General features: G+C 48.7%; 3 protein-coding genes across 9 annotated transcripts in view; 1 reads left to right on the top strand and 2 right to left on the bottom strand.

Annotated features, from left to right (window-relative positions):
* Positions 1-1,792: 1,792 nt before the first annotated feature.
* On the bottom strand, positions 1,793-23,932 carry TSPAN15 (tetraspanin 15). Of its 6 annotated transcripts, XM_085554108.1 has the most exons (10): positions 20,638-23,932; positions 19,489-19,722; positions 18,010-18,716; positions 12,460-12,645; positions 10,217-10,291; positions 8,663-8,758; positions 7,085-7,201; positions 4,059-4,106; positions 3,334-3,450; positions 1,793-2,923 (listed from the first exon to the last, which is right to left on the bottom strand). In XM_085554108.1, exons 3-10 carry the CDS (start codon positions 18,055-18,057, stop codon positions 2,771-2,773), a joined length of 840 nt encoding a protein of 279 aa, XP_085410234.1. In that variant the 5' UTR covers positions 18,058-18,716; positions 19,489-19,722; positions 20,638-23,932; the 3' UTR covers positions 1,793-2,770. The 6 variants fall into 6 exon arrangements, with proteins under 6 accessions (XP_085410234.1, XP_085410235.1, XP_085410236.1 ...); XM_085554109.1 differs by lacking the exon at positions 18,010-18,716; XM_085554110.1 differs by lacking the exon at positions 18,010-18,716 and having other exon boundaries at positions 19,489-19,689.
* Positions 15,583-23,894, top strand: TACR2 (tachykinin receptor 2). Its single transcript, XM_015866389.3, has 5 exons — positions 15,583-16,474; positions 19,500-19,694; positions 20,945-21,101; positions 21,562-21,758; positions 22,074-23,894. The coding sequence occupies exons 1-5, from the start codon at positions 16,074-16,076 to the stop codon at positions 22,267-22,269; spliced, it is 1,146 nt and encodes a 381-aa protein (XP_015721875.2). The 5' UTR covers positions 15,583-16,073; the 3' UTR covers positions 22,270-23,894.
* Positions 23,559-25,454, bottom strand: part of LOC107315732 (hexokinase-1) — a 34,445-nt gene continuing 32,549 nt past the window's right edge. For both annotated transcript variants that reach the window (XM_085554095.1, XM_085554096.1), the window contains one exon: positions 23,559-25,403. In XM_085554095.1, coding sequence (XP_085410221.1) covers positions 25,259-25,403 — 145 coding nt within the window. In that variant the 3' untranslated portion in view covers positions 23,559-25,258. The remainder of the gene's footprint in view (positions 25,404-25,454) is intronic.

Below are 25,454 nucleotides of genomic sequence, written 5' to 3'. Positions count from 1 at the left end.
CATCTACCTTGCCCTTCCCTTCTGCAAAAGGGGTCTGAGCATCCCCAGCCCTTCATCGCCTTGGCTGTGGAGAGCGTGGGCACGGACAGTGAGGTTTGGTTCCACATTCCCTGCTCAGTGCATTTCCCCCCCATCCGTTGGCTGCTCCCCCCAAGCAGTGATGTGTCTGCATGGCTCAGCACAGCCTCGCACTGCTCCTCCGTGGTTCTGAGCAGCAGCACGAAGCCCTGGAACCTGCTCCTACCCAACTCCAGCACAAGAGCCTGGCACAGGCTGAAGAGTACTGACACCTGTGTTGGGACAGATGGGGAGAAAAAAAAACAATTGAATTCATTCTGGTTTTTGTTTTGGGGTGTTTTGTTTTTGTTTGTTTGTTTTTTAATAAAAGCTCCCAAGCCTTGCACAGATTCTCCAATGGCCTCCAGTAGCTCCGTGCCTGCATGTAACCCTGCGGTCCAGCAGCAGGACGCAGCGATGCCGCCGACAGCGATGAGCCACGAAAACATCGGCTCGACGCATCTGCAGACGGCAGCAAATCGCTCTCTGCTCTCGGTTTCCTCGATTCTGCCGTGACGCACAAAGTGTGATGCTGCCTCCTGCTGCCGGACGTGGGCACAGAGCCCCATTGACAGCCCCACTGAGCCCTTGCATTCTGAGCAGCGATGCTCAACCACCCCTGGGCTGCAGACGGTTTCGGTTCGCACAGCACCCATCCCACAAGGCCCATCTCCACTTCAACCCGCTCCCATCTCCCTGCAGAGCCACCCACACCCCTCCTCCCCACCGGTGGCTGAGAGCTGCTCGTAGAAAGGCACGAACAAAGCAGACACCAGCTCTCTCAGCACCAAAGGATGCTCAGCAGACAGATCTTGGGCAGCTGAGATGGAAAATAAAGTAAGAAAAAAAAGTGGTTTTTTTTTGTGCCCTGTCAAGCCCACACCGCTAGAGGGGGGCTGTTTGTCGCGGTCCCAAAGCAGCAGCTCTGCAGAGCGCTTGGAGGGGTGGGGTGGAGGGAACGCAGCTCGGGGGTAAGCGATATTCAGCACTATTCAGCAACCTCAGAAGGAAGTAATGCTGGATCCGACCCACCTGAACCACAGTATCATTCCATGCCAGTATCCATCCCATCAAAAGGGCAGGAGCTCTTTGGGAAGGGCCCACCTGTGCATCATGAGCAAGGTTGCAGTTGTTTCCTCATAGAGGTGACCACTGCTGGGATCAGCACAGCCATGGGCACACTGAATGAGGTGCTGGCAATGGGTCCCCAGTTCTTGCTGAGCACCGGCAGGGAGGAATCAGTAAACCCCACTCCCAAACACCGTGCTAAGAAATGCAAGTGGCCCCAAACCTTTGTGCCCCACCACCTGTTGTGCTGAAGAACTGCTCCCCAGCAGCCCCAAAGATTCTCCCATAATTTTATAACCACCCAAAATCCAGACATACTTTTTTTGACCCCGCTTACCCAAATTCCCAGAGCAAACACCAGAGTGTGCTGTGGAGGAGACAACCAGACACTGCTGATGGTAAGAGAGATGTTTGACCTCTTTCTAACCATCAGTCATGCTGTCAGCAGTGAAGGACTGAGCCAAGTCTTTTCCAAGAGCCATGGAGATGTGGCACTGAGGGACATGGCTCAGTGTGAGGTTGGTGCGGGCTGGGTGACCCAAGTGGGCTTTTCCAACCTGAATACTTTTCTGATTCTTTTCTAGTAGATGGAAAAGCACTGAACTTCCTTAGAAATCCTTGGTATGGGAAGCAGCTCCTGCTTTCTCAGCATTGAGAGTCCAAATGGTTTTGGAAAAAAAAATATATATATATTTTTATTTTGACAAGAATCAAATTCAGAAACATTTCAACATAGATAATTCCCCCCAAATCCTTCTAACACTTAATTTACTAATGAGGAAAAATACAGTACGTACAAGGCTCAAACATCTCATAAACTGATACAAAAGCAAGACAGTAACAAATCGCATTAAAAGTCTATCGAGCATTACCTGATTAATCCAACATTGGCATTTGCCCCATCATTAAAAGGCACAAAGGACCGAGCAATGAAGTGTTCATTGTCACATCCATTACTGTCAGTAAATCCATCGAGATTAGCATAAAAAAGTCATTAAACACGTGTTTAATATTCACCCTTTAGATCAGCAAGAAATCTCTCCTCTGATTTGCAACCAGTAAGGAAATGAAATTGGGAAAGGCACAGAGAGGCTGCCCAGGACACAGAGCCCCAGCCTCACCTTCCAGCATACAGCCAACAGCTGCGTTTGCTAGCAAGGCTGCCCTGCTTGCAGTCAGGCCCCAAAGGTGCACAGGGACTTAGAAGGTTCCTTCCAACCCAAGCCATGCTGTGATTCCATGACACCAGCATTACCCCACTTTGGGGTCAGTGGGCAGCCCCCAACATTCTTCTTGGTTGGAGAGGGCGGCCTCTCCAGAGGGAGGAGGGCGATGTGGAATGGTGCACACGTGGTGATTCCACAGCTGTGTAGGCACGGTGGTTACCTGGTCTGCTTCCCAAGGAGCTAGGAGCAACCTGAGCACGGCACCCAGGGATCTCACAACAGCTCAACCCACACCTAGAGGCAGCGGAAATGTTAGAAATACTAAGACCACAGGGTAAAGAAGAGACTCTGCTTTTGGTATTCTGCTTGGAAAGAAATACCAAAGAAGAGTTAGAGTTGATCAGTCACACCCAATGTCCGTAATGGCCACAGAAACACAAACCAGCACGCAAGCTGACGGGCTCTGGAGGTTCCTGCTGTCAGCCTGGGTAGCACATGCAGCAGCCTCCATTGGAAAAATCAGGATCAGGGCGCTGCCGCATCTCCCCGAACAGGCTTTCACCAAGTTTGTGCTCAGCTATGATGTCTTCCACCCGTGTGATGTACAGCAAGGACAGCAGCACCCCCAGGAACTGCAAAACAAGGGCATCGCCTGCTGCTCATTGTGCCTCATAGCACTGCTTGCACAAAGCAGGTACACAGCGCAGGCAGAGGGGCACAGTGTAGCATTCATACTGACAGCACAGAATTGTACAGTATCCCAAATTGGAAAGGACCCATAAGGGTCACGGAAAGCAAGCCCAAACAGCTCCCATCCCAGCTGACCACAGCAAGAAGTGGGATATCTCATACTGAAATTTCTGATGGGGATTTTGCATAGAAGGGAAAATACAAGATACTGGGGGTTGGAACTGGATGATTCTTGACATCCCTTCCAAGCCAACCCATTCTATAAGAAATGAGTAGTGCTTGTGAACAGCTGATACAGCAAAAGACTTCCCACAGCACAAAGACACTCCCTGTGAAGCCACGGCCCATTTACCTGGGGGAGCAGGATGCCCAGCAGAACGCCAGCCATGATGCTGTAGTTGTCCAGAAACCAAATGAGCACTGCATTGGTGCACCCACGGACATAGATGACGTCTTGGATACTCAAGCGCTGCAAAGCAACAGAGCAGACATCATTAAAAAACTAAAAGCCACCTTCTTCTAAGCCCCCTTCCCCCAAAGAAGTGCATCTCATTCTAATTGTAGACCACATAGGAAGGACAGAAGAGTCTCTGCCACTTTTATCGGCTCTTCCAAGTTTTAAGTGCAGCAGTGGAAAAACATTAATTATAATTATATTATATTATAAATAGCCTACAAAGAGGAGCCACCCCAAGAGGCGAGCACAGCACAGCAGCTCTGCTCCTCTTCCAGGAAAGAGCTCTTTCCAAGTATTTCAGATCCCAATGGTGGGTATTTCATTCTGATGTCCTAAATTGGCTGTACAGAAACCGACTGTAGTCACGCCACTACTCTGAATATTGACGTGTCCTTCTTTGCTGTGCAGTTATTGTAAGTGGGAGGTTATTTCTGGAAGGAAATGCTTCACACATGTCAAACAAGGAAAAAGAGAAAATGCACAATCAACTACAATCAGTTTAATGGTTGCTTTAACTTTTCAGTAGATTCGAGCATGTAGAAAACCTTTTGTTACTGACAAGGATAAGCTCCCAAAATCAGAACCTTTTACCATCACAAAATGGGTGCTGATTACTTTACCTCTTTGTCAATGGTCTTGTATCCACACATGGTGTTGATAATGTCTGTCTGAAAAGAAAAAGAGAAATAAAATGTAGAGTAAAGCACAAACCCAGAGGTGCCACCACCTCAGGTCATGGGTTGGGGACAGCCACACCACACTGCTTCACCCGGTCACTACACAGCCAGGAAGTGAGGGACAGCCTGCAGCAGCGATACTTGTGCCCAGCTCAGCCCCGGGAAAGCAGAATGATGATTACAGCAGGGAGAACCAAGAGCTTCTCCCAGGACCCCCAAAGTCAGACCTCCACAAGGCAGCTGACCCCCATCCACCCAGCAAGGAGCACGGTGCCACAAACTGAAGCTGGCCATGACAGTCCTCTAAGCTATGGCTGTTTCCATGCAACAGCCAGTTCTAATTTTAAGGCTTTAATGGCTTAACTCATCACATTAAGAAAGCCAGGGATTATGGCCGTCGTTCCGTCACGATGACAACTTTCAACTTGGAAATACCTGAAACCTAAATAATTTCCAATACTACAAACGCTTACATGAATACATTACAAACCCAAAGCCTGAGTGTTTGCATTCACAGAGGATTACCAAAACACTTTCTGCAGCCATTTAATGCTTTGCTCGAGCTGTGAAGCCCAACAAGCCTGACAAGGCTTATAGGAAAGTACTGCTCTTGACTTACAAACCAAACATAAAGCCCATTGGGATCAAAGTAATGCACAAAGCCAGTGACAGAGAAAAATGAGAAGAAGCAAACCAGGAAAATAAAGCAGAGCAAACTCTACCCTGGCACAGAAAGACACAGAACTGAGATTTCTAAGTGCTGGTGGCCAGGAGCTCATCTTTTAAGCACTCCAGAAGCCGGGCTCTCCCTTGACCACATGACACACAGACAAACCAGGTTTGGGGCACTGAAGCTCTCCCAGCCTCTTCTGAAAGCACAAGGGGAGGTCCCAGCTGCAGTACTGGGGTACAGTTGCGAGGGGACCACCACTCTCATAGCACTTGAGCCTGACATAAACAGACGGCCACCAGCAAAATATTGGACACCAGGGAACTTCATGACATCATCGCTGAATTTTAAACACAACGTTTGCTAACAAGACATCATGGTACAAGAAACTGTGCTCGATGGAGATAAATGCATTCAAAACCAAAGTTTGCATACATCTGGGGATAGATTGTTATCTCCGTTACACTTGTGTAAGTCTTTAATAAATACTTTGACCGGACAATAATTCCTTCAGATTTCCCCAACAGCAGCACAACCAGGGCCTGGCTCATCCTGCACAAGGCTTTCAAAACAGATCCGAAGCCGACCCTCCTACACAAACAGGAGTTTTCCATGACTACAGAGTCACTGAGTAATTGCAAACTGTATCTGTGGCTTTCCAGGACAGAAACCAGCCTGTATTTGGAAGCATTTGTCAGGCAGCCAAGATTGATGCATCTCCCAGTGTTTTCCAAAGGCAGCAGGCTGTACAGCCGCACTGCTAACACTGCCCTGCCCAATCCACAGTTCTGCAACCACAGCACAGATACCAGCCCTTATGCTTTGCAGCATCTGGCTGAGCACTCCAGCCTTAAATAAGGGGATATCCATCATCTAGGGGCTTCTCCATACTTCTCAACTAACTACACTGAATTAACAAACCACGTGCTACATCTCCTCTGCAGGAAACCCTATCCCTCCTCCCCAGATGTCAGTGAAACCCAGGAAAATGGAACTCCTTGCATTCCTCAAGGAATTCCTTGGTTTTAATACTTTGCTGACTTCGGGTTGCTCTTGAAATACACAGTCTATGTGATTACCTGTCCCATGGCATGTGGCATTTTCTCAGTTCCCTACAGAAACAGGAAGAGCCCATTTGTCACAGACAAATCCCAAACACTCACTCAGTTACAAAATCCATCACTGCAAACTCTATGTAAAATAAGGAACACGCACCAAACACAGGACCTAATAATTCTAAAGGAAACATCTGCATAGCACCAACAGCCACTACTTGTTACAGCGCTTCCCCTCACAGCGCTGCTGCATTTCGACACACATGAACTAAGCTTTTAAAATAAGGCTCTGATTGAGGAGGGCGAGACTCAGAGAAACAAGCACTCCATTGAAACCACTCTGAGCAGCCAGACTGCTCTCTCTGAGCCACCTCTGCCTCCCTTCATCACCAACTGAAGGCAGAAACCTGGGCTCTCCTGCCAGCTCCGCACAGTTGTGGATCAGCATATATCACTTTCAGATACACGACTTCTCAAACACCTCAGGCTTAAAACATAGCTGTTTAGCTTTGGTTTCTGAGAGTAAATCTCAGCTCTGCACAGATCTAAACACACTTCTTCTGACACACAAGAATGTGCAAGTGTAAGCAATAGACACCTTTGTACTATACACACTTCTCAGTAATATCCAGCTGGATTACTGAGATTACTATTGCGTTTCTCTTTCCTTCATTAATCAAACACCCAAGTCTGACAAGAAAAGGGCAGCGCCTAGCAGGCACCGGTGGGCTATCCATCACAGGTCTCTGTTGGAAGGGCTTCAGGAAAGAAGCCTTGAGGTGCTGACACAAGTGGCAGGGCTGGCACCAAGGGGGCATCACTGCCCACCACTGGCCCAAGGGATGTGAGCACAGCGAGGTGATGGGTGCCATGTTTCAGCAGTAGTGGCACAGAGATAGAACTAGAAGTGATGGCCTCAGGTTGTGCCAGGAAGATTCAGGTTGGGTATTATGACACATTTATTCTCTGAAAGAGCAGTGATGCAGTGGCACAGGCTGCCCAGGGAGGTGGGGAAGTCACCATCCCTGGAGGTGTGAAGATGTGGCACTGAGGGACACGGGCAGCAGAAGGTGGATATGAGAGGGCTTTTCCACGTTCCATGCTTCTATCTTTCTATGACTGAGCTGTGATAGGCTGATGGTTGGACTTGATGAACTTGGAGGCCTTTTCCAACACTAATGATTCTAGGATTTATCCGTCTGTTAGGACAGAGGTTGGCTCAGCTAATGAGACAGCAGACTCACCTTGTTCCGGACACAACACGTGTAAGGCACTCCACAGGCCAGAGGTCCTGGAGCAGCACAGTCGTGGTACACATTCTTTGACCAATCTGTATAGTCTTCCCCACCACAACACTTAAACTGCAAACATGACACAGAAGGCAAAGGCAAATGGCAGATTGTTGCAAAAACTCTTCTAACAACTGGAGAGAAAAGTAGGAGTAAAGCAGTTTTAAGAGCACTAAGAGACTGGGCAGCTCCCCAGGAAGACAAATGTATTAGAGAAGTACAGTTATATACACAAGAAAAATACATTTAAAAGGGGAAAAAATTCTGATTAGATGGAGCAACAAATATTTACACCTCCTGAATGCTTTCAGAATCAGCCAGGCTACAAAGATCAGTACAAAATAGGAAAAAATAAAGACTCTCTGATTGCAAGTAGAAAACTTGTTTAATAATATATAAAGTCATATCCAACGTGTGAAGGATCAACAACGGAATGCTTTCATGCTCAGGACAAACAGAAAGTGCAGAAAGAGACCCAAGTGGCATTTAAAATATCTGAGAGTGGCATAGCTAAGGCAGCATAGCTCAGCAATGGGCTATCAGTTCAACTGACAATATTTCTGATCACGCCTAAAAGAAAACAACATTGATCTAAGGCATTAAAAAAATCCATCAGAATATTTCAGGTGTGATTGAGTTAGTAGAACTGAGATCTAGCAAAAGTAAAATACTGTAAGGTTACACTCACTTAATACAAATATTCACTCTGTTTTAAAGGAAGGGAGAAGCAGCAGTTTACTTCATTGCTACCATTTATCTTACTGCATATATACAAAATGTGGGGCAGCGCATGGAAACTTTAAAGCATTATGAAGTATTATGACAAAACTTCCTCGGGACAGTTTGGTTTTGACAGACTTTCCATGCTGACTCTGTTTTTCAAAGCAGGCTGCCCTTACCATAGCAAGGTCATAAAACATCCATAGCATTTACTAAGCTAACTTTTTCAGTGTTTTTAATTTGGCACGGCCACAGGCACCACGTGGGCTCTGCAAGCACATTTCTGAACGTTTTCTGCTTTTCCTGTCATCCCTGAACTGCATGGCAGTACTCTTCCCTAAGCCAAGAAACATTTCAACACGGCAGTGTTAAAAAAGATCTAGGGCTGTGAGTCAACTGCACGTGCTATTAAGTAATGCTCAGCTGTGCTCACCGCAATTTCTGAATTTTAATTGCAGGTATATACACCTCCACAGAGATTTCATTTGAATAACCACCCTATTAAGGGGCTTGCTACACGCCTTTGAGTGTAAATGCAACCAGCCAGGTTCAAACAGCCCCACTGCCACCTCTCTTCTCCACTTCCAGCACTTCTGACGGTTAACCATTGGTTCTGGATGTCTTAGACAAACAACAGAAACAAAAAGAAGAATTTGGGTGGAATTGAAGCTGAGTTTGTCCAAACCTGGCTGTAGGACCCATAGAAAAATCAAACATTTGATTGATCCACATCCCTGGATCACCAAGGACCCACTACATCTTAGCATTGCTTGGGACTGAACTAGTCTTCAGATAAGGAAATAATGAACAAACCCGCTTTTGAACAGAATCCATGATGTTCTTGAAGTCTAAATCGTCATAGTAATTCTCAATTCCTCTTCTAATGTTATCATTCAGAAACTTGATCGTCTAGAAGGCAAAAGCAAAAAGACTCATCAGTCACAAATGCTGAAAGTTAAAGAAAAGGTCAACGTTGTCAGGCTCTGAGCTGTAGGCATCCCTGTTCACAACAGGGGAGCCGGAACAAATGGCCTTCAAGGGTCTCCTCCAACTCTAAGGGTTCTGTGATTTGGTAAGTGCCAGCTGTGGGTGGTGAGCACAAAAGGACAGCCCATTTTTTATTTATTTTCTTAAAACAAAAGCGCTTATCACATTCTTAGAAATTAGAATGTGGCAATTAGAAATGCAATTAGAAATGCCACCTCCGTTTAGCATGCCCTGAGGCTCGATACTTGCCCTTGGGATGCTGGTACATGCTCTGTCTTTCAAGAGCACCAAACAGATGTGAGCAATAAGGACAAGCAGGACCTCATGACAACCAGTTGTTCTACATCCCCAGAGCAGCAGGGCAAACAGGCACAACGGACACACGCTCACAGATACAGACAATGCTCTCTTTGTAAATACACACCACTGAAAGGTATTTCTTACAATAAGCACAGCATGGAGAAAAGAAATAGAATGCCTCATATCTGAGAACGGAACAGGGAAAGAAATGAAAGGGGAAAAAAAAGCACTGGAACATGTACAACGATCAGCATTTACATGGAGTCTCTTAGCCTGCGCTTCTATTAAATGCTTCCTTCCCATCCTCACCCCAACGCATCCATTCATCTCACAGCGCAAACACAAAGCCCTGGCCCAGGGCACCGCCGCCAACGAGTGCAGAGGGAAACTGCTTAGTGCAAGCAAATCCAACAATGTGCTTTCTATGTACAAAGCCAATCACTACTGCTCCTCACCCTCTCAGCAAATACCATTCCGTGTTTACTTCACTTTCTGACCCACGGCATCCCCTCCTACACTGAATGGGCTGCAGTGCTCCCACCATGGCTCATGAGAGCACCATGCACAGGGTGCACGTTCTTACTATTAAACTCAAAGAAATAATATATGGTTTTCCACCTGGAAAAATATATCTGAGGTTTTTGGTTTTTGTTTTTTTAATGAAGGTGCAGTAAACTTGTAAATGTTGATGTCTGCTATAGAACTGAGCTCTTTTGCTTATGGATGTGGGCAGGGAAGAGATGCCACTCAGGTCAGGCATGTTGGCCAGTAAACAATAACTTGGTCCCCAAATGCAAATGTGAACCAGCAACCTGAGAGACAGAAGGAAAATAAGAACATGCAATACATTAAGAGCTGAATACCTGTTTTGCCTGTACCAAACCACAGACAGATATTCCCCAAATTCTCCATCCTGGAGTCCATTTCCAGAACTGATGACCAGTTCCACTCTTCCCTAACCCGAACAGCCCTGTGGAGCCTGTGCTCATCTTCAGGCTTCCTTCAGCTCCGCTGACAAACTGATCACCTTTCTTTGCTCAGCAGCACAGCCATAACACCACACTCACAACCCCAGCTCACCTGGTTTCTGAAGATCAAGGCCACAACAGCACCTGCCAGCTCCATCATCAGGCACAGACCCAGAATGTACATGAACTGGAAAGAAACAACACCAAGTGAGACCTTACAACAAAACCAGAATTACTCCTTCAATGACTGCGATCAAGCCTGTAACACTGCTTACATTCCAAATGTGAGATATGTTCAAAGAAAAATAGTCTTTGTTTTGCTCTTGTAAAAATTGCTCATGCCACAGGCAAGACTTCTTCCCTCGCTTTCACAGAATCACAGAATGACCCGGGTTGGAAGGGACCTCAAGGATCATGTAGTTCCAACTACCCTGCCTGGCAGGGCCACCAAACATACACCTTTACTAGATCAGGTTGCCCAGGGCCCCGTCCAACCTGGTCTTGAACACCTCCAAGGACGGGGCATCCACAGCCTCCCTGGGGAGCCTGTTCCAGGGCCTAACCACTCTCCTAGTAAAGAACTTCCCCCTAACATCCAACCTAAATCTTCCCTCTTTTAACTTAAAACCATTTCCCCGTGTCCTGCTATTATCAGCCCTTTCCAAGAGTTTACTCCCCTCCTGGGAGTAAGTTCCCTTCAGGTACTGAAAGGCTGCAATGAGGTCACCCCGCAACCTTCTCTTCTCTAGGCTGAACAAACCCTAGATATTTTTTCCCTCCAATCAGCAAATCTATAACCTTCTGCTCTGAATGGAAACAAAACTAAGAGGTGCATTTATCATGCTGAGATATTTTACCTACAAGAGCATCCCACTTCATAGCAAAGCACATAAATGTTCAACTACATGCAGAACATTACACTTTTATGTTCCAAAGACAGCAAATACCTGTTAGCTTTCATTTCTTTGGTCAAGTGGTGCTTTAGAGTAACCCAAGCCGTTTTCAATCAGTTTGTCAGTGTTAAATCAGAGGCAAGCTCTGGCATTGGTAAATTTTAGTGCGTAGTTCTCCTTCCATCTACTTGTGTAAGTCTGGTTCCTTCATAACAACAAAATTCACCATGGAAGCTTCACAATCTCCAGCAGTCTCAGAACAAACCCAGGGTTGATTTCAGGAGGAGGCTTTTCCCAGTCAGTGTAATTTGGACTCAACCCACTGGGTGGCAAAACCCAGACTCTGAGCTCATCTGTTTTGGATGGATGGGGTACATGCAGCACCACCTCAGGTGTCCCTACTCTTCTATCATTAATGAGTGCTTTAACCAAGGCAGATGCATTCACCCAAGACTTCTCCCTTCGGTTCCTCCCATGCCGTGCTGCTTTCAACTCTCTGCCACCCAGACCAGCACCAGTGTTGCAAATTGCTGGACAGACAGATGTATATGCTGCTGCTAAATGGGGAATCAGTCCAAAAAACAGACTGAGGGACTTCCAGGCTCACCCCCACAGCATGAACAGAAAGCATGCTCTGTGCCAGATAGGGAAGCACAACCCCTGGATGGGTTCTCAGCCATTTGATGAGGAGAGCACACCACTTTTCAGCCAAGTTCCAGCAAATAGTTTCAAAGTTCACGATGACCTCTTGCTTTGGTCTATGTAACGTCCTCTCCTACCTCTTCCCCAAGCTGGGGATAGCTGGGCCCCAGCCATCTCCACACAACATGACCAAGGCTGGTTCTTGCTCTCACAGCTGCCTCTGGTTGAAACAAGAACTTGTTAGAGGAACCACCATGTCCAGAACTAACCCCTGTTCCTCAGTCCCCCAGCCAGCAGCCTGTGAGAACCCCCTGAGAAGCTGCAGCCACACCTCGGGGGCAGTACTCCAATCATTCATCTCCCCAAACATACCCACAGTACAGGGAAATGGGCACATGCCACAGTGCCAGGCCAACCTCTCGGGGTAGCAGGGAAGCAGCTGCCATCACCTGGCATCTACTCCTTCTGAATAAATCAAGTTTTTAGGTCAATTTTTGACAGCAGCTTTCCTAAAAAAGCAGCCTGGTTCCCTCCATCCAAAACAGATGACCTCAGGATCTGGGTTTTACCACCCAACAGGACACGCGGGAGATGTTTCCATAGCACATCTGCTCCCCAGCCCTCTGGAGCACAGCCAGCTCCAGACTTCCATTTCTCATCAGCATCTCCATGCCCATGGAGCAGCAAACCACCCGCCACAAAGTCAGAGAGCGCAATGACATATTTTTCAGTGTAAGCCTAGAAAGGGCTCCAACTCTGAATGCATGCAATGCTGCAAATAAGCTCTAACTATCACAAAGAAGAATCAAACAGTACTTACTGCTTGAAGAAGGCAGAGGTTGTCCCTCAAGGAAGCCAGCACACCCACAAAAGACACAAAGAACATGATAATGCCCAGAAGGATTAAAATGATGGCCGGGGCTAGGAAGGCACTTTCTAGAGTCTTGTACTTCTGTCTTTCGACTTCTGCATAGATCCCGACAGCAAGAACAAGGCCCCCGATCACCTGGAACAAAAACAGAAAGTGAAGATAATGCTTCTTTTCCACTCCCACTGTACCAGATCCACGGTCAGGTGGACCTTCGTCCTGCTGCCACCCGGATAAACCCACGTGAATTCTCTTCGTTTTAAAGCACAGCACAGCCTTAGCAGTGCTCTGGGAAACGTGAGCGCCTCGAGGCTGCGGGACTGTACGCACACCCCCAGGACAACCTGTATCCTGCCGACGCCAGGGAGCGGCCGGCTCAGAGCATCACAGGACGGCTCAGGGCGGAGGGGACCCTCGAGACCGCCCAGTCCCCACTCCGTGCTGCGGGCAGGGCTGCCAACCGCGAGACCAGGCTGCAACCGGGGAGGGATAGGGGGAGACGAGCCCCTCTCCTCCACCCTTCTCCAAGCGCAATCAGCAGCAGAATCCCAGCCGTCACCGTCCGCTGCGCTCCGGTTCTCTTACAGACCCTCGGCCCGTTCACCAGGCGGCAGCAGCTCCGCACCGCACCCCGCTGTGAGGATGATCTCGTCCCTGCGAGCAGAGGGGCAACGCAGCCCTTCCGCAGGCACCCGCCCGCTTCCATCCCGCATCCCTCCGGCCCGCAGGGAAGCCAGCAGCCGGCCTCGGCTCGCTTCTCCCAGTGAACCCCGGGGGCTTCCTCTGGGGCTTTCCCACGGAGAAGAGGAGCGACTTTGCAGCACCACCCGCACGGGTAGCGCTTCTTTAAAGCGCTCGCTCGCTGCAGCGCTTCCCGATCACATCGCGGTGGTCTGTCTCCATAGGGTTCCATAGGGCGACGGACACGGGCGCTGCCGCTCGCAGGAGGCGGCCCAGGCGCGGCTGCAGGTGCCCGGGTCCCGCGAGGAGCCCCGCCCCGGGCAGCGCCGTGCGGCCGGAGGGACCCCGCAACCCGATGTAGCGATAAAGCGGGGCTCAGGAGCAACACAGCGGCCAGCCCTCCTTTCCCAAACACCGCAGCTGCAAAAAGCAGGCGGGCTTCATCCCCGCAGCCGCGCAGGGACAAAGCAGCCCCCGCCCCAACGCAGCCCCCATCCGCTCAGCTCACCCAGAAGGCGGTGCAGTAGGTGATGAGGCTGAACTTAAGGCAGAGGTAGGAGAGCCGCGCGCAGTACCGCGCCTGCTCCGCGTCCCCCGTCGCCATCCCGGTAGCACCTGCCGCTCCGCTCCGCTCCGCCCGGAACCGCCGCTTCCGCCCGCGGAGGGCGAGGGCAGCGGGGACGCGTCCCCGGACCGAGCGCGTCCCCGGACCGAGCGCGTCCCCGGAGCCGAGCGCCGCGGCTGCGCGCTGCGGGGAAAAGGCTCGGCCGGGAGCGGGGACGCTCATTCCGAGTATTCCTTACCTAAGTTATCGCCAATTTTGAATGCCTCTGACACCTACCACCTCGTCCCTTTGGTATCACTCACAGTCGGATGTCCCTCAGCATCACCCCTGGTTAACAACTTGTGGCTTCGGTTGCCATTTCCCAACACATTCCCTTGTTTTCATGCTCCAGTTTTAGCAAACATGACCTCAGAGCAGGACATGCTGGATGGGGACACTGCGTGATAGCGTCATCCATTTGCCCATTGGTGCTGCTCTGGGATTTCTATAAAGAAGCCATATGAAAATAGTTGAATAACCCTCCTTTGTCTAATCCCAGGCTTTGCCTCGATACCAAAACAACACTGTTCTGAACACAACTAATAGAGGTTAGCAGTAAACGACCTTCCTCTCAAAGCTGAGGCAAACATGCAATACGGTGACAGTCTCCACCACCACTCTGTGCTATCGTTCCAAAAGACAAAACGTACCTTGTTCACGCTCCTCGACCTTCCAGCCCCACATCTTTTGTTTGCATCTCTCACCCTTTGCTCAGGCCTCTATCGCGCCGGTAGTAAAAGCAACAATGACAGCAGCCAAACCCAACCCCAGCCTTAGGTTGTCCCTTCCCCTGCTGTGTCCCCAGGAACACTGCAAGAACAGATTTTGCTCATGGCCACATGCAAGTATGAATTCTCGAGGAACCTGGAGCTGCCTTTGCAAAAATCACTCCAGTTTGGAAGCAAAAAGGCCAAGAGTGCATGCTCCCAGCCTGGCCAGGTGCCAGGCCAATAGCCTTGTCACAGCAATACCAGCCAGAGGGTTAGGGCAGTGGGTGGAAGTGAGTGCAAATCCCTGGTGACGGCATGGCACACGCGAAACACATCCTGCTTCCAGCAGAGCAGGCATAAGCTACTGCCAAACAGCCTTTTAAACCTCAGCCTTGCTGTGCTGCTTGTATTTATGTAGCTTGCTCCAGCTCTGACAGTGAACAGACCTGTGCTCACTCAGACCAGGCTGCTCACACACTTTTCTGCACCAGCTGGAGGTGGGGCTGAATTTCCAGTAGCTGAAGGGGGATTTCTGGGGCTCCAGATGGACCCTGAGTGCCAGCATCCCTCCAAAGCCATACCAGAAGTCACTGCTCAGGTCTGGCTGTGGCAATAGGCACTGGCAATCCTTCATGCACCAACAGGATTGCTCCCATTTGCATAAATTAAATCATACTCCATCTATTAAACATTGACGGCTGAGTCACATTGCACTGCACAGTCACCATTCAGTGAAACGTATCAAAATGCTGATAAGCTGACAGATAGCTGCAGAGGGCAACTTGCTCAAATCTCATTGAGTATCATTTCCTTTTTGCTGCAGGAGCTCCCATGAATGCCCTGGATACACAGCAACTCAGCCACCCTTGGTCTCAGCCTCCAAATGCTGATACAGCAGCACATCCATTTCAGAGATTATTCCCAAATAAACGGGGGAAGGAAAAGAGCTTTAAGCACCACTTTGCTACATTTCATTTGATGCCAGCTTGGTTGTTTAGCTTTTGCCTGTGAGACTCCACCTCCTTTCTGAGTCCCCTTAAACCACGTACAACATCTATCCCAGCGCGGCTCCTGCCCAGCACACCAGCAGAAAGCCGCGTCCCCGCAGTGCTGAGGAGAGGTCGGGCACCTGGTGCCACCACAAACCACCACCACACAACGGGATTCCCATTGGATTGGAAGGATTTGTGGCTTGATACCTCTACCAACATCTTCTTGGCCCTCCGAGTAAACTAAAGGAAGCGATTGCCTGGCACTGACTTGGGAAACATCTTGTTCTTTTTTAAGGGAAAAAGGAACACGAGTGGGAAGAGTTCTTCTCTTGGTTCCACTCTCCACACACAGGTTACAATGCCAGGCAGGGAGGAGGCCCTTGCTATCCATCATCTCCTCCTGGCACTTTGCTGCTTCACTTGGAAAACAAGAGGAGGAAAGGACACAAGACACTTCATCCCAGCGTGTTTTTAACGGCCGTTGAACCGCTGGATTGAGGATTCATAACATCAGTGCTGACTGCAAGAAAGCACGCAGATGCCAGATGATTTTGTTCTGTGCCTAGCCGGAGAGAAAAGATGAGCACCTTTCCCATTTCAAACACCAGCAACATTTCGCAGGCTGACTACCTCGAGGACGACAACTGGACAGCGGTCACCCAGTTCACCCAGCCAGGATGGCAAATCGCCCTGTGGGCCATCACCTATTCCTTCATCGTTATCGCCTCCATCGTTGGCAATGTCACTGTCATCTGGATTATCCTGGCTCACAGGAGAATGAGGACTGCCACCAACTACTTCATCGTTAATTTGGCCCTTTCGGATTTGTTGATGTCTGCTTTCAATACCATCTTCAATTTTATCTATGCCAGCCACAACGTCTGGTATTTTGGTGAGGAATTCTGCAGGTTTCAGAACTGGTTCCCCATCACCGCAATGTTCGTGAGCATTTACTCCATGACAGCCGTGGCGGCGGAGAGGTAAGAGGTGAAGGGGGAAGATAAGATCTGAAAAGCCTTCCCTGGGTTATAAACCATGATTGTAATGCTTTGTGTGATTGGCCCCCACCTACCGTGTCAGGTGCCTTATCAGAAGAGTGGGGTGAGCACTAGGCAAGTAGGCTATGGGGTTACAGGCTAGTCCTGGCATGAAAGTGTGCTCTTCTGGCTTATCTCCACCCTGAATCTATAACAAGTGGAAGCAGCTGTAATTTCATTGTTCCTGTGTTACTTAGCATAAAATGTTCCCCTTCCATCATACTATCTCATTCTTTCTTTTCAAACCACGAGGAGCCATCCCGAGCCATCCCTGAGATGGAGCTGCAGCAATAGGCACACACTCTGGGATGCTGAAAGCACTGTAAACCACAGTCCCACTTGAGAGCCCGGTGTGCTGGAAAATCCCCAGCAACAATGGGAAGTAGATCAGGAACAGCAGTCGGTTGCAGTGGTTCACAAGAATGACTCGTTCCAAGAGAGAGGGAAGTAATCACAGCGATTTTGTTTGACTTCTGAGGTAATCAGCATTTTCGTAATACTCTTTATATCTGCCAAGCCTCTTTACTCGGGCTTAACTTTGGGCACTCACTGTGTTCACACCTCATTGGTAAGCAGCGTGATGCTGTTTTTCTTTTTACTAGAAAGTGGTCAGAAGTCCATGGGAATTTCCTGCCCTGCAGGCAGTGAGTGAGGGCACGGAGCAGCTGAGCGCCCTTTGGGACTCTGCGCTCCTTCCTCCTATCCTTCCACCCTCCCACAGCTCATCCTGCTGTTTGCCTGACTCTTGGAACCTTTCCGGCAGAGGCCTTCCCCTGTGCGTCCAGAAATACTGCTGCTTCCTTATTGAGCCCTCCTGTTGACTCCTCAGTTCCCCTCCAATTTCCTGTACCTTATCAAGCATGCATATCTGCATAGGGCCCTTCCAGGGAGACGGTCCCTCTGGAGCCCCCCTCAGGAAGCCTTGCTCAGTGACTCATTGGGGTGAGTCCACCGCTCCCGCCCCGCTTGGGGCTGGGCTCACCCTACGCACCCAGCAGCAGGAAGCAGGAGACGGGCGCATCGCAGCAGATAAACAAACCAGCTGACGAGAGAAGGCTTTGCCCTGCGTGCGTGACACCCAGAAACTGGCCCTGCAGCTTGCCAAGTATGGGGCAGGGGCCGCTGCCATGGCTGGAAAGGTTGGTAATAAGTGCAGGGATGAGTGATGTGTTGATCGCCCCGCAGATGAAAGCAAGGCTGTATTTAGATGCAACAGCAGCTCCATCTGAGACTCCGATACTCTTTTGCTTTTCCTGGCTTGAAATCAAGGGCTGTTGGTAACAGCTGTTTCATACACGCAGTCTGCCAAAGATCTTTGAAATAATCCCATTTCAGCCTGTCCCCACGACTCCCCGCTCTCATTCCTTAGGGACATTCACTGGAAGTACCTATACAGCCAAAATCTCCCCAGTCACATGGCAAGGATCAGAGAAAACTTTGCATCTCCCCACAAACCATATTTAGCTATTCTCGCTTACCCTTAAAATAGATCCTGACACGGTCTCCTGGAAACTCGCAGCTTCCATTTATTGTTATGAGAACTCACGTCCTCTTTGGCTCCATTGTTTAGATTTAATAAAACACTGTCTTTTGAACCTGTTTATTGTAAGGAAGGGGGACAAGAAGTGATCAGTCCATTCATCATTGCTGCCCGCATGGACAGTTGTGGCCTCAGTTGCTCACATCCCACATCCTGGGATGCTCCAGGGTGGAACAGGGGTAGAAGCAGGGGGCAAAGGTAGATCTGCACTTTAAGAGGAGGAAGGAAACCACCGCACAGCACGGTGACACTTCAGGTTCCTGCTGCAGAGGCTGCTAGTCAGGCTGCTCCAGCAGCCATACCTGGCACCCACTGGTCACTAGAGCTGCAGATCATGGGTCTGGAAAACACTCTGGAGAATATTTGCCATGTGATGCTTTCCTGAGCAGGTTCAAGCATTGTATAATACCACCTGCAATGAGCTAAGGAAATGCAAGGTGACAGGAGAACTATATAGCTAAAAAAGGCTCTGCTGTGTGCAGCTCTGACTTACTGACTGCACTGCCCGTGTGGGCAGCCACTTTCTGTCCTGCAGCAATGTCGGCAGAGCTCCCTCCCAGCAGCTCAGCCAGCAGACAGCACAGGATCCACAGATTTCTGCCAGAGGCCATTGGCATTTTCCACTCTATTTTGCCTTTGTAACAGCTGTGACAAAGACCATGGACAGCACAACAAGAAATGCATAATTGATTATGTTCTCATTATGATCCCACGCGTTTCTGCTCAGGGAACTTAAAACCAGGCAGAGAAGTAACCCAATAGTCAGATGTGGCGTGAGGGCTCTGAGCAGGTGTGGGCTGGAACGGGCAGCCCATCCCTTAAATCACAAGGGCTCTGGCTTTGGCAGGCAGAGGTGGGTAGCACAAGTTTCCCACTGCTAAGAATCAGCAGGGGAAAAATAAAGTAAAGGATATTGAGTACTAAGGCTCCAATCTGCTGCCTTCATGATATCAGGTATCAAATGAGATTGACACAGTAGGAACAGCGTGTTTAGGTATTTTTGGTCAAGGAGGGAAGAAAAGCAGCATGTAACTCCAAACAAACACAAACAGATCACAAGATCCAAATTTTAGACTAAAAGTACAAAGCATTTTAAAAAGAATTAAAAATAAAACTAGCAAAAAAAAACCAACAAAAAACCAACCCCAGAATTCAAAGCAAGGGGAATACTTGTGAAGGACTGTGTGCAGGCAGCATAGGTGGTGCTTCCTCCTTGCATCAGAGGTATCCATTCATCCATCCAACCACCCACATGGGACTAACATACCCTACTTTAAGACTTGCTGTCAACCCCTTCAGAGTGGACTTAGATATAGAATAGCTCCGCAAATAAGGCCCACCATATTGTTGGGTGAGTTTTTACACTTGTTGTATTTGTTGCACAGTTTACCAACATAACCATAAATGTATTACTCACTTTTCTTGCAGGTATGTGGCGATAATTCATCCCTTCAAGCCCAGGCTTTCTGCTGGAAACACCAGGGTCATCATTGGGATAATCTGGTTGGTGGCTTTTGGGCTCGCCTTCCCGCAGTGCTTCTATGCTGAGATCATGATGGACAACGGGACAACAAAGTGCATCGTTGTCTGGCCAGATGACACTGGGTCGAAGCACCAGCTCACGTGAGAGAGGGGAGAAAACTCACCATTTCTGCAAAAAGTTACCAAACTAATTTCATATCTGAGCTGTTGGCTGCAGACAGTACTGGGGGAGAGGGGCAGAGGAAGGGGGAGATTTGGGAGAACCACATAGCAGGGGCAAATAGGTTTGGGGCAGCTCATCCAAGCTTACTTTTAGTCAGCTAAGGGAACAGCTGCCACGTGATCATGTTCATAGTAAGGAAGGGTGAAACACCATCCTACTCTGCTTTGCAAAGTGGCTGTAGGAGCTAGGAATTCTGGACACCTCCTGTGGTTGCTCGCTGCTGCTGTAACTGGTTGTCACACAACTATGTGCCAAGTGCCAGGAGCTCTGTGTGAGCCTGGCTGATATGCAGACAGTCCAGCATCATAAATCTCTGTGTGTTCACCAGCTCGCTGCCCCTGCGCAGCCTCAGAGCTGCAGGATGGGGAGGCAGAGCTATAGGAGGTAGGCTGGGATCTGCGCTGGGAAGGCAACAGAGCAGCCACAGCAAGGAGCAAACAACAGCAAGCAGCCTGACACCGATCCCTGTGGTGCTCTGCAGAGCAGCTGAGCCTGGTTCTTAATGCAATGAGGAGCTACACAGTGTTGTCATGCAGAGAAAAAGCATGTGTACCCAGCCTTGTGTGGGCAGTGCCAGCAGCGTGTGCCAGTGCCTAATCCTAGTTTTCACACTGTTTATGTTAATTTGACAGCCACTGTAATGGAGTGAGCAGGTTGTTCCCACCCCATAAATGGTGCTTGCTTAAAATAGTCAAAGCCAAGCAGAGGAGCTGTGGGGTAACAGGGAAGGTCAGAGCTTTCGTGCAGCCAAGGGCCATGGCAGCACTTCCATCTGGAGCAGAAGCAGAGTCGCATGCTGGTGACAAATGCTTTCACAGTGTGTGTGCTCTCAAACAAGAACAGCCACAGTATACCTCTCACCTGCTATAGCCAGCAGCAGTCAACCATCCCACCACAAGAGAAATGAGTCTTTGCTGGAGTCACCGTCCCTGGAGGTGTTGCAGAGCCATGGAGATGAGGGACGCGGACAGGAGGCAGGTGGAACTGGGCTGGGTGAGCAGAGAGGGCTTTTCCAACCTCATGATTCCATGATTCTGTTCACAGAAGCCCCTGTAGGCAAAATTTCTAGATGATGCTTTGGAGCTGAAGTTGATGGGAGCCAGACAACTTCTGGAGATCCCTTCAGGAGACACACTGATATGGAAATGTGCTTGTTTTTCTTTTTCAGGTATCACATTGCCGTGATCGTGTTGATTTATTTACTGCCTTTAATGGTGATGTTTGTTACATACAGCATTATAGGAATTACTCTGTGGAGCAGCACAGTTCCAGGCAACCACGTTAATCGAGTCCGCTACAAACATCAAGTCAACGCCAAAAAAAAGGTCAGAAGTGACAATAAAAAATGAGCACCCTCAGCACAGCAGCCCTTCTAGCTCCTGCTCCAGTTAGAGCTTGCATTGGATATCAGATCCTGTAGGTTTGGGCATCAAAGGTTGACAGACTATATCTTAGGCCAAGGGGCAAAGGGCATCACCCAGTGAGCACAATAAAAGCAGCGTTCTCCACATCCCAGCCAGGCTCCAAGGAAGACAGCTCACATCAGTGTCATCAGGCTGGGCTGCCTGGCAGTCCTGAGAGCAGAACTTCATGCCTGGTGAAGCCACATGCCCTCCTGCCGCTCATTTCCACCACCAGGACTGGTTTCCTTGCCCAAACAACCCACACACAGCACTTTAGGGGGGCAAAAGAGGCCCAGAACAGTAGCAGAGTTCTGTATATGCCAGCAAGCTCAGCCAGCCAGAGGCCCAGGTGTAATGCACACTTCTTCTTTCTTTTCCCCAGTTTGTGAAGACCATGGTGGTGGTAGTGATCATTTTTGCTGTCTGCTGGCTGCCCTATCACATATACTTCATCCTGGGGAGCTTCAAGGAAGACATCTACCAGCAGAAGTACATTCAGCAGGTTTATCTCACCATCTTTCTTCTTGCCATGAGCTCAACAATGTACAATCCCATCATCTACTGTTGTCTCAACCAAAGGTGAGTAACATGCTTTAATACAAGGAAGGAGGGAAGAATCTGCAGTCCCCCCCATGCATCTGCTGGCCCAGCACCAGGCTGATTCAGCTGCTTGCTCCCCTATGAACCCCCAGCATGGGCATGAAGCCCATGTGGGTCTGCACACCTCCAGCAGTATCACCCCAGTTTCACTGGGACGCCACCAACAAAATGCCTGACCATAAAGTGGCACCCTTTATTTCCATGGTGGTTCAGGGGTGGAATCAAGATGCACATTTGCTCTTTCTCTGTGTGATTGAAGATCTTTGTATTTATTTTCTTCTCTTATGCTTACAGGTTTCGTTCTGGTTTCAAATTAGCCTTCCGGTGGTGTCCATGCATAAAAGCAACTGAGATAGACAAGCTTAAACTCACAGCCCCATCTCTCTGTCAGTCAACCCGCAGAAAAGCAAGAAGATCAAGTTCCAACACAGAAACTCAATTCAATGAGAAAGAGAAGACCTCACTTACCCTCGCCCAGCAAACCCTTTGATTTCTTCTAAAAAGCCTGCCATGAAACTGTGACGAATTCTGGGGTTTTCAGGCCTGCTGCTTCCTCTCTCACCACTTAGAAGTGAGAAATGGTTCCCTAAAGAGTTATCTTTGCATGGATTTTGATATGCTTGTACCAAAATATGATGTAATTTTCCTGCTAAACTGTGCTCAGGTGACTTCTCCACCTTCACCTCCTTCCTTGTGGCACCCAGCTGGGGACAAAGGCACACTGAAGAGTCACAGGCAGGGTTGGTTGGGTGCCTGTGAGCTCCTGTCCCTGGGGAAGGTGCTCAGCAATAGCTGCTGAAGGCAGCTCCTTAACCCCCACTCTGAGCAGCCAGGTTTGCAGCACATGGTGTAGCACATGGGTGTGCAATAGCCATGGCATTTCTGAGCTTTGTACTATGAAGCTGCCTGAACCACAGCCTCAGCAGCCTTGCAAGGTCCCCATCACAGAAGCCCCTTCATTGTCTCCTTCTAGACTTACCCGTTTCTGTCATCACCATTCTTCCCTCCTCAAATACTAAAATAAAGGCTGAAATGTGTCATCTTCAAAGCCTGAGACACGTGCACGTATGCAAAACAGGAGAATCTGAAATACAAAAGCGATACATACTGTAACTCAGTATTTTACACCAGATTGATAAACAGCACCTTGCAATCCCCTTCATCTTTGATGACAGGTTTGCATGTAGCATTACAGAGCCATACCTTGGCATGCAGGAAGATCCTACAATGTCAACAACATCCAATTATTTCAAATGCGAGGTCTAGAGGTTGCACAGACACTTGCTGCAGGGAAGCAAAGAACACCTCCACAATATCCACAAAAGCCGAACTTCTCTCACATGCAGCAGTCCCTGAGGACTTCTATTCTCTAGGGGTAAGAAGCAGTTTGGAAAGGGAAGCCCCACCAGGTCCCACTGCTTTTCATGGAGTACATCACCTATAGTCCACTAAGGTAGAAAGTCACATGGCCAGAAACACAAAGTCCCTCTCTGCTTGCTATGAGCTGCATCCAATGAACAAAATCCAACAAACCTGTGCACACACCTCCAAAACTCAGTCACCCTAAGATCAGGTTGCTGTCAGCTCTGTGCCTCTGCTGAACTACGAGAGGGAGCACCAGGCACAGAGGCCTGCACGATAAGCACCCTGATGGAACAAACGCACATGCACAAAACCCAGGCACCACCAGGATTAGGTTCCGGCTCTCCCTGCACAATAACTCTTCCCAAAGCTGGCAGCCAACAGCACCTCTTCCAGAAAGAACCACTAAACACCAGGTAACACACATCAAAAAGTTTAATATTGTCACAAATACCACGTAACACTAGTATCAGAGCTACTAGTGTGCAAAGTAAAAAGACTCTCTACCTTTGCAAAACCAGTCAGGCATGCAATTTTTCAGGTAGACACACACTTAAAGCTGCAATGACTGTTTGTGACTCACATGTTACTTTACAACATTCACTCACAGTGCACCATAACGCATATTGAAATGTTATCCATAGGTAGGGCAATCCAAATCTTAGGGGTGGAAAGAGGACAAAGAGGAGCAGCCTGCACGCTGACAGTTACTTTCTGCAGGAGAAAAGAGTGGGGAGAACCATGCAGAGTCCTTACGTGTATTTTGGTAGAAGAGTGGGAATTCAGCACTGCTGCGTGGTCTCCCTCTGCAGAAAGCAGAGCGACTGACAAGTGTTATTTAGCTTTTGCCTTCCTAACTGCTTCTCAATGCAAGTAATGCAACTGCTGTGCAAATACAATAATGGCATTGACTCGACAAAGGGCAGGATGCACCAAGTGTACACGGTCTTAGTTGTTGCTTTAGTCCTTGGAATAAGCTGGGCCTGATGTTGTCTTTGTGGTTTATTTAGGTTATGCAGCCAGGTCCTCCATGTCAAGTTCAAAATGAAGCCCTTTCTGGTCATTAACTCTAGCTGAGTGCTTGTGTTCTGAGTGCCTGCTTAACAGTACTATAGATTAAAGCTTTGTGTGGAAGCAAATACCCATTTAAGGCGAGAGACAGAAGTACACATCCGAGCAATACTATTGAGCTGCAGATTCCTAGGAGGGCAGTCGCACGCCCTGAGCTAAACTAACCAGAAGAGATAAGAAGTAACTTTCCTAAGAACTCTTTAAACAGATGAATGCAGCACAGCCCAGGGACCACAGGTCTGCCAATTTCCCAGGTCTGAAGATTTGGATTACCCCAATCACCAGCCACTTTGTTGGACTCCGTAGGAATTTCGTGCCGAAATGTTACAGATTTTGCTCAGTAACACAACACTGTTCACAAAAGCAAGGGGAAATACCAGTGGAACCAGATCAGTGGGACAAGGGCGTTTACTTTAATTTTACCATGACAAAACAGGCATCAAGAAAGCAAGTTAATCACGTTGTCAAATCCCACTATAGAGTTACGTGCGTGCATAGCGCCAACACACTGCAATTCTTCCACAGTGGCCTTAAACAAAACAACAGCAGGTACATCTGCGGGAGGGAACTGTTGCTTCCCTTTCACCAAAAGCACTGGTGCCCAGGCGTGGTGATCAGCTTGCTGGCGGTGCACTTCACAGGGATGCTGCAAAGGTCACACTCGGTATGACGCAATGGCAGGTCTCAACACACATCAACTGGGGGAAGTTTCATCTTGGACAACAACCAATGGATTTGTAACTGCAGAAATTATAGACCGTTTTTTTCCATGACCTACAGATGGGGAAGGTATCAACAAGGTGAATAAGAAACATGCAGATTGGGGTCCATAAACAGGAGATATTATTAACAGCACACATTCTATCTCGTATCCTATTCTTTTTATGTCATTAGTCGTATATATTTTTTTCCCGATAAAGCAGTGAGTTCTGTTGTTTCCTTTCTTTTCTTTCTTTTCTTTTTATTTTTAACCAGTTCAGACTACGCAGTCGGCTGCTTTAGGAGAAGGTGCTCACAAGACAGACTTGGGGCCAGGGTTGTGGAGTTCAGTTCTGCTCAGCATCGCGAAGCCTGCATCCCACTGCCGTGATGAGCGCTGCCCCTTTCCCGCTGCCGTCCTCCGAGAGCAGGAAGGTCACATCACACTTGGGTGCCAGATCTTTGACTGTTTGGTGCATAATCCTCGAAAAGCTGCAAAGGGAAAGAATGGCAATGGGCAAGGGAGGTCTTGCAGCACCTGCA

The sequence above is a fragment of the Coturnix japonica genome, chromosome 8 (genome assembly GCF_054131305.1).
Source record: "Coturnix japonica strain WE chromosome 8, WE-NBRP24, whole genome shotgun sequence".
NCBI lineage: Eukaryota > Metazoa > Chordata > Aves > Galliformes > Phasianidae > Coturnix > Coturnix japonica.
The sequence above is the reverse complement of the archived record's forward strand: the minus strand, read 5'-3'. Positions and strand labels throughout refer to the sequence as shown.